Source organism: Pygoscelis adeliae, unplaced genomic scaffold (genome assembly GCF_000699105.1).
Source record: "Pygoscelis adeliae isolate BGI_AS28 unplaced genomic scaffold, ASM69910v1 Scaffold120, whole genome shotgun sequence".
Lineage (NCBI taxonomy): Eukaryota > Metazoa > Chordata > Aves > Sphenisciformes > Spheniscidae > Pygoscelis > Pygoscelis adeliae.
The window spans coordinates 5,907,539-5,915,165 of NW_008824032.1; the positions used below are offsets into that span (position 1 = coordinate 5,907,539).

At 45.5% G+C, this 7,627-nt stretch overlaps 1 protein-coding gene across 5 annotated transcripts in view; it reads left to right on the forward strand.

Moving 5' to 3' along the window:
* Nucleotides 1–7,627, forward strand: part of LSAMP (limbic system-associated membrane protein) — a 1,050,957-nt gene that overhangs the window by 875,716 nt on the left and 167,614 nt on the right. For all 5 annotated transcript variants that reach the window (XM_009329467.1, XM_009329441.1, XM_009329459.1 and 2 more), the window contains one exon: nt 1,053–1,285. In XM_009329467.1, coding sequence (XP_009327742.1) covers nt 1,053–1,285 — 233 coding nt within the window. The remainder of the gene's footprint in view (nt 1–1,052; nt 1,286–7,627) is intronic.

Here is a 7,627-nt window from a genome sequence, read left to right on the forward strand (position 1 = left end):
ATCTAGTTGAAGATGTCCCTGCCCACGGCAGGGGGGTTGGACTAGATGACCTTTAGAGGTCCCTTCCAACCCAAACTATTCTATGATTCTGTGATTTTTTGTCTTCTTCAGCCCTGGACCTCTCAAATGAGACACAGCTGAGAGCGAGTAGGATGTGCCTCCTCATCGGCACCTTCTCATCTCTTCTGTGCAAACCACTTTCTGGAGGTGGGAAGTGGTATAGAGCAGGTGCCTTGGCCAAAATGCATTTGTCTTCGCAGCACCTTCACCACTCTCTGTCAAGGAGCAAAATGCTTATCATGCAGTTGCAATAGAGTTAGTCTGTCCTCTGCCTTGCAACGGTTGGCAATCGGGGATATGGCAATTGCTGGTCCTGCTGCCGCTCCTCTGCCTGCCACCCCTAGCTGTTATTCCTCCTCTCCTGTCACAAGTGGGATGTTCACAGGACAGGCTGAATGTGTCACAGGGATGCAGCGGCACCCCCGCGGCCTTTCCTTTTCAGCCTGAAATCTGCACTTGCCTACAGGAGCGGGCAGATGTGCATCGGCGAGGGTGTGTGTGTGTTAGGGGGTTGGTGTTTGAGGAGTGAATCTCTTTCCACAAAGCCATTTTTTGCCAAGGGGATGGAGAGGGGAGATACACTATAGCTCCCTCCCCTTGTGCTGCTGAAACTGAGGGATGGAGCAGCTGTGCCCTGAGCTGACAAAGCTGGAGCCCTGAACCTTTGCCCTCCAGGATGGCAGGGGGCTGGGATCATAACTCTTTTGTATACTTAAGTTTTGAAGGTGAGGGAGAAGCATGGGAAGAACTCCTTCTGTCCTTTCCCTTTGGCAGGGTTAGAAGGGATTTGGTGACCATGATCTCTTGTGGCCTTCCAAAGTAATTTTTGGTGCAGGTGTAGGCCACAGACAAAAGGAGGAGAGAACAGGAGGCATGGCCGCCCCAAATCCCATGGTTTCATGAACCAAAGGGTTCCTGAAACTCTTCAAAAAATCAGTGGAGATGGTGGAGAGGTTTGTTAATCTCCCCTTCACCTTTCTCATCCTCTGCAGGTGTTATGTAGAAGACAGAAGCTCCAAGGTGGCCTGGTTAAACCGTTCCGGCATCATTTTTGCTGGAGAGGACAAGTGGTCCCTGGACCCTCGAGTAGAGCTGGAGAAGAGAAACCCCCTGGAATACAGCCTGCGAATCCAGAAAGTGGATGTCTACGATGAAGGGTCCTATACGTGTTCAGTGCAGACACAGCATCACCCCAAGACTTCCCAGGTTTACTTGATCGTGCAAGGTAAGCAACATGCCTGAGAAGAGAGCAAAGAGTGAAAGACGCAGCGAGTGGAGGGATCTGTATCCTTCTTAGAGAAACCCCAGGGTCAGTAGCCTGTGTATCCCTTCAGTTTACAACAGGAGCCAGCAGGACTGTCCCCTTCCACTGCAGCGCGGCATTGCTTTACTCTGCTGTCAGTTTGTCCTTTCAAAAGTGGTGACAGAGCAGGGGGACACCAATGATGCCAAGACATATTCTGGTATAATGCAAACCTGGGTCCTGGCTCTGGTTGTTCTGGTGCTGAGGGGAAAGCATTTGTTTATAATGATACTTGTCAGAACGTCATGCTTGCCTCATCTCTTCCCAGACAGCCCTCTGGTTTATTTGCCTCCTCCTTCCTCAGATTTCCTTTCTTTTTTCTTGTATGAACATGCTACTGTGCTGTGTTTTTTGGCCTTCTGTTGTCAACTCTTTGCAAGGCTGGGGAATTAATTTTCCTGGGTGTTTTTCTGTGCTGCGTCATTGGTTTGCAGGGTGTACTGTTGCTAGGCATGTGTGAAGCCTGGTACTTGAGGTAGCTGCCGCGTACCTTATGTTGCCCTCTCCTTTTTTAGCTACCCTCCTCCTGTGTGTGTTATAGGGAACTGGAAACTTGGCGATCTGAACCAGCATTGTCCTATCTGTCTGCCTGCATACATGGTGTAACAGAGAGTAAACACATTAAGGAGTTCACCAATTACTGGTAAGGGCATTATGGAGTTTACTTGTTCCATCCTGTCCAGACCAGAATACCAAACAAGCAAGTTTACTCAGTTTTATTTTGCTTTGCTTTTAATCTTCATGCCGGTCTGTCTATCTGCCTATTTATCTAAAATATTTATAGAGCAGCTTAGATAGATAGGTATGTATGAATGTGTTCGATACATATTACGGGTATGTTCAGCTTCTACATTATCATTCAGGCAGGAGTTTGTTATTTCTCCTGATTTGTCTGGTAACCCAAAAGGCTGCGGATTTTATTTCCCCCAGCAAGTGTTTGAATCGCTCTGGATATAAATGCATGCATGAAGGGACTCTTCCTCTTGCTGGTATTACTTGGCAAGCTGGGGGCTAACTAACATACCAAGTGTCTGTCTGCAAGGTGAAGTCTGGACGTATGGTCAGAGGTGATGCTTTACGTGCGAGTGTAGTGAGAAGGTTCCTCGTTTGTCTTCTTGCGCAAAATCCTCCCCCAGCAGCGTGAAGAGCAGCGGCGCCAGCAGGCAGAGCAGCTCTCCCAGCTTGTCTGAGTGTTTGCTGGAGTGCACCTGGCGTGAAATGCACTCGCCAGCCCTGGAGGTGTACCCTGCCTCGCTGCTCGCTATAGCAGTGCATAGCTAACCGGCTGTAGGTGGTTTATTGCTGGTAAAATCTCACAGCATACAATTTCCATTTACCTGTCAAGAAAAATATAGGTACAAATGAATTTTAGAGCCATGCACGTGTATTACTAATTTTATTTGTGCCTGTTAGATGTGGGCCTAAGCAGCGGAATTGAGTTCCCTAGCTTAGCTTTCACCTAAATGTGTGGGTGTTCAGCTCTGAACTACTGCCACCCGAGGATGAGAAAATTCAGGTTTTAGCACACCTCAACTCTGGATTGTAAACAAGGTATCTGTGGATAATCTTTGTTTAACGCCTGCCACAGATTTAGCAAAAGACCCATTATGATATTGTACTTACTTTTAAAGCCCCAGGTCCTGTAATCCTGTAATTAGGTGAAACTCATAGCTTTGATTTTTCTAAAACTAAATTCCATTTGGTAAAAAAAAAAGGTAAGCAAAATATCCTTCACAATTTGAAAGAGTTAGACTCATCATTTTAAACCATGTTTTTATTAGTTTAAAACTAACAAATAATTAATTTTAAATAATCTTAACTAATAAAGCTAACTCATTAGAAAATAGTATATGTTAGAAAATAATCTCTTTCCTCTCTGAGTATCATTTTCTCATATTGATTATTATTATTCTCAGATTTGCAGGTTGTCTGCCTGAAAAATAGTCTGCCGCTAGTACAAATGAAAGGAGTTTGGCTATTGAGTCATGCTAAGCTTTTTAGTTTTATGTATTTAATGTATTTTATTTACTTATCTTGTTTTTGTGTTCATAAATCTAAAAACATCAGCTATGTGAAGCTCTGGTCATCCCAAATGTAAAAATAAATAAATAAAAGAAAATACAGCTCCTGAAAAATTAAATAACAGGGTGGTCAACTGATCTGCGTGGTAACCTGGCAGGAGGATTTCTGGAATGATGGTCAGCGATTCCCTTCGAACAAGCCCAGGGAAATCGAAAAAAGCCAGGGTCAGAGACTCCTTGCTAGCTTTACGCACGCTGGTGGTGCCTGGGTTTGTCAGTGAAAGATCCTGCAATGATAGCTGCTCATGCCCTGGAAGCAATAGGCTGCCTTAGGGCCGTGCCCGGGCTTCCTGTTCTGCTCGGTTAGTGCTGTCATGGGTATTTCTGCTCCCCACTGCGCTGTATACCAAAGACAAGTCCTTAATCTCCCCTGGTTCAACTCACTCATCTGTATAGCCACTGTGAAAACCCAGCCCCTCTTACCCCTAGAAACAAATGAGATAGCTGTATCGGAGAGTAACAAACAGGTAGGCAGATACTGGAGTGGTGCTGGAGCCCTTATAACTAGGGAAGACCACTTCCATGTCCACAATTCCAGCTGAAATAGATGGGCTTCGGTGTATCCTAAGGATTCACTGTGTTTAGATCACTGCAGGCTAATGGAGTTGCATGCTAGGAGCAGGTCCTTTCCTCCCTTGAGAAAATCAGCTTTCCCTGGGGTCAGCTCTGCTCAGTGAACTCTGCTGGCCAGAGCTGCACGAGTATACCACAGAAAGAGGGACATCACCTCTCTAATGTGTGTGTCCATGTTCTTTAGTATTTCCAAGGGAAGAGTCAATTCTGCCTTGTGAGCCAGCACCAGTCTCTGCATGGACAGCCTACGCGGTCTGCTCCTTTCCTCTCTTAAGCGTGTACGTCCACTGATAGGATTGCTCTCAGCTGGGGCATACTGCAGAGGTCTAAAAGGGGGGTAGTGAAACGACACTTAAGAGGAAAAATCACAACTTGATAGACAGCTAAAAGTAGAAAAAGTCCTCTTCATAAGTCTTTCCTCCTTTTCGAACTTCTAGCCAGCTCTGCTGGTAGAAGTAGGCATTCACTGCCAAAAGGTTCATTCACATAACTGTGGCCATCTCTTCTGTCTTTCTGACCTAGGTGGGCAGCACTGCTTGCAGGGTGGGTTGGACTGGAGGCAGCTGTCTTTGCCCAGCTCAGTTGCTACCAGATGCTGGTACTGCGCTCTCTGCACTGGGGTGAACGCATGAAGAGACTGCTCTGAACCACCACCTCACTCAAAGCATTTCATGCTACTTCAATTGGGGTGTAACGGCTACTAGCGAATCTGTCTGTTTGCAACCCCAGATATTTCTGTTGGTATCTGATCAGAGGAGCAAAGAGCTGGAAGGACCCACAAGAGGTGGTCTGGTCCTTCTCCATGCAGTGAGACAAGATCAGCTGTACAGTAGCTGCTCCTAACGTATTTTTTGAAGACACCCTGTGCCTGCATAGCCACTGCATGGCCATTATTTCACTCTCCTTGCACTTGGAAAGCTTTTATTAACATATGATCCAAATTGATTTTGCTGCCAATTATTTCTGGTCCTTCCAGGACACATGGTGGTAATTTCTCCTCCTCTTCCTCAAAAGTACCTTTTATCTGCTGCAAGCCCATTAATCCCTGTGTCTCAGACCTCTCTAGTCCAGCTTAACAGGCTCACTATTTCTGACAGGTCATATTTTCCAATCCTTATGTCATATGTATTTCACTACTGTCTGATTTGTCTACATGTTTCCTTAAGTGTACTGTCCAAAACTAAAGCAAGAGTTCCAGTTTAGGATTCAGTCATGCAGATAAAAGTACCAGCTGTGTTTTGCATATCATGCTTCACTTATCTAACCCCGGAATGAGATGAGATTGACCTTTTTTATAAGAGTGCCTCATTGCTTTCGCTTATTCAGTCTCTCTGCTGCATTCTAGCCCTCTCTAACTGGTCTGCAGCACAGTCTGCAGCTCATTCCCCACTTCTGTATTTGAGCGTTAATTGTTTTTCCTCCCTTCCTGAGCGTAGTGCTTTGTGCTCACTGTTGTTGGATGCCATCTGGTTGGTTTCTCCATGGAGACCACTTCTTCAGTTTACTTATGATCCTGGTCTCCAAAGCACTTGCAACTGCCCCCAACTTGGTGTCATCAGCGAAAGTCAGGTGCCTTCTTTCTGTTCCACCATGAAGGTATTAATTAAAGTATTGAAGAGATCAGGGCACCAAAGTGGACTGTGGTAGCAACCCACTAAAACCTCCATCCCTGGTGAATAGCGATCTGTTGATTGCAGCTCTTTGAAGCATCCTGATGGTGATTTAACATCTGCCATATTCTCTTAGCTTGTTCAAGAGACTGTCGGGCCTACTGAAGTCAAGATAGATCACATCATCACACATACTGCTCCTGCATTATCTGCTATGCCAGATATCCTACAAAAAAAGGGGATGAGGCTGGTGTGATATATGTGCTTGCCAAAAGTACATTGCTTATTTTTCCCTTTACTGTATTATTATAGAATCATAGAGTAGTTTGGTTTGGAAGGGACCTTTAAAGGTCATCTAGTCCACCCCCCCTGCCGTAGGCAGGGACATCTTCAACTAGATCAGGTTGCTCAGAGCCCCATACAACCTGACCTTGAATCTTTCCAGGGATGGGGATTCACCACCTCTCTGGGCAACCTGTGCCGGTGTTTCACCACCCTCAGCGTAAAAAATTTCTGCCTTATATCTAGTCTAAATCTACCCTCTTTCAGTTTAAAGCCATTCCCCCTTGTCCTGTCGCAACAGGCCCTGCTAAAAAGTTTGCTGCCATCTTTTTTATAAGCCCCCTTTAAGCACTGATAGGCTGCAATAAGGTCTCCCCGAAGCCTTCTCTTCCACAGGCTGAACAACCCCAACTCTCTCAGCCTTTCTTCATAGGAGAGGCGTTCCTAGGTGCTTACAAACGGGATGTTTAATATTTCGTTCCAGTATGTTGAGTGACTTGTTCCAGGAGAATGAGTCGTAACGGGGACACGGTGGCTGCCCCTTTCCTGGCATTACCTTGGGTTCTTGTTCTTTTAGGGGCTATATCCTCAAGCCCTTCTCAGGCATTAAATATCAGTGGAGAAATCCCTATAGTGCTTACTTGTCTCATCAGGGTCACAGGCACAAAAGCACAGAGATCGTAGCAGGCATGGAGTTTAAAATTTTCTGCAATAAAGACTTAGGCCTGTCTAAGTCAGGCTAAAGGAATAACTCTTTCAACTAGGAGCAAGCAGATGGTTGCTGTATTTGCTGTCCAGAGCCTTTACAGCAAGGCATCATTGTGAATGGAGGTGGTTGGGAACTTTTCAGTGGAACTAAAACATTTCACTGGTTTTGGCTTTGATTCAAATTTAATCAGGAAGGTTTTACAGGTCTGAGGTGCTTTTTCCGGTCAGAATTGGGAAGATAAAAAGGTATAGCATTGCCACAGCCTATCTAAAAGCTGGAGCATTCAGCTGAGGTATGGAGAACTCACGTTCACATTTTTGCTCAGAGCCTGGGACTCCTGCAGGCTCACGAACATTTCTTGCGATTCCCAGTTATGGGCTGTTCAAAGAATGTGGGCTCTCCCTTTTTTTAATGTTTATTTCATGAAAAAAAATCAAAAGGGCTTTGTCATTTTGGCAAAACAGAAACAAATTTGGAAACATCTGCAGCAAATTTTCACAAAGAGGAATTCTTGTTTACTGCCCAGCCCTAATCACAAACTCAAAGTCAAATGTATATCAGCTAAAGGCCAAATCCTACAGTTTTCTTGCAAACTGGTAGGCATTAGCCTGTGAAAAGAACCACAGGGGGTAGCCTTTCTCCATTATGCATTGCCTTTGTAGAGCTCCTTGCTTGCAAAGACTCAGACTGACCATTCATTGTTTCAAAGTGGTATAAAGATGTATTTGTTGTTGCTGGGATTTAACCATAGAAAATTTATTATTAACTCTGTGTGGTAGATTAGCTGTGCCCCCTCTCAGTACACTCCCCTGAAATTAAAGGACTTTGTGCGGGTGAATGGTAAAGCACTGCAGAGAAATCCTTTACCCAGAAATGCAGCTGAAGTCAGCCAGGCTTCCCCTGTGTAAGCACTGCTCTGCCAGCGAGCCCCTCGGCAAGAGCTGGGTCTAGGGCTGAGGAGGGAGGGTGTTGTCCACCATCTGCTCAGCCCTTGCCCTCATTGCTGAGG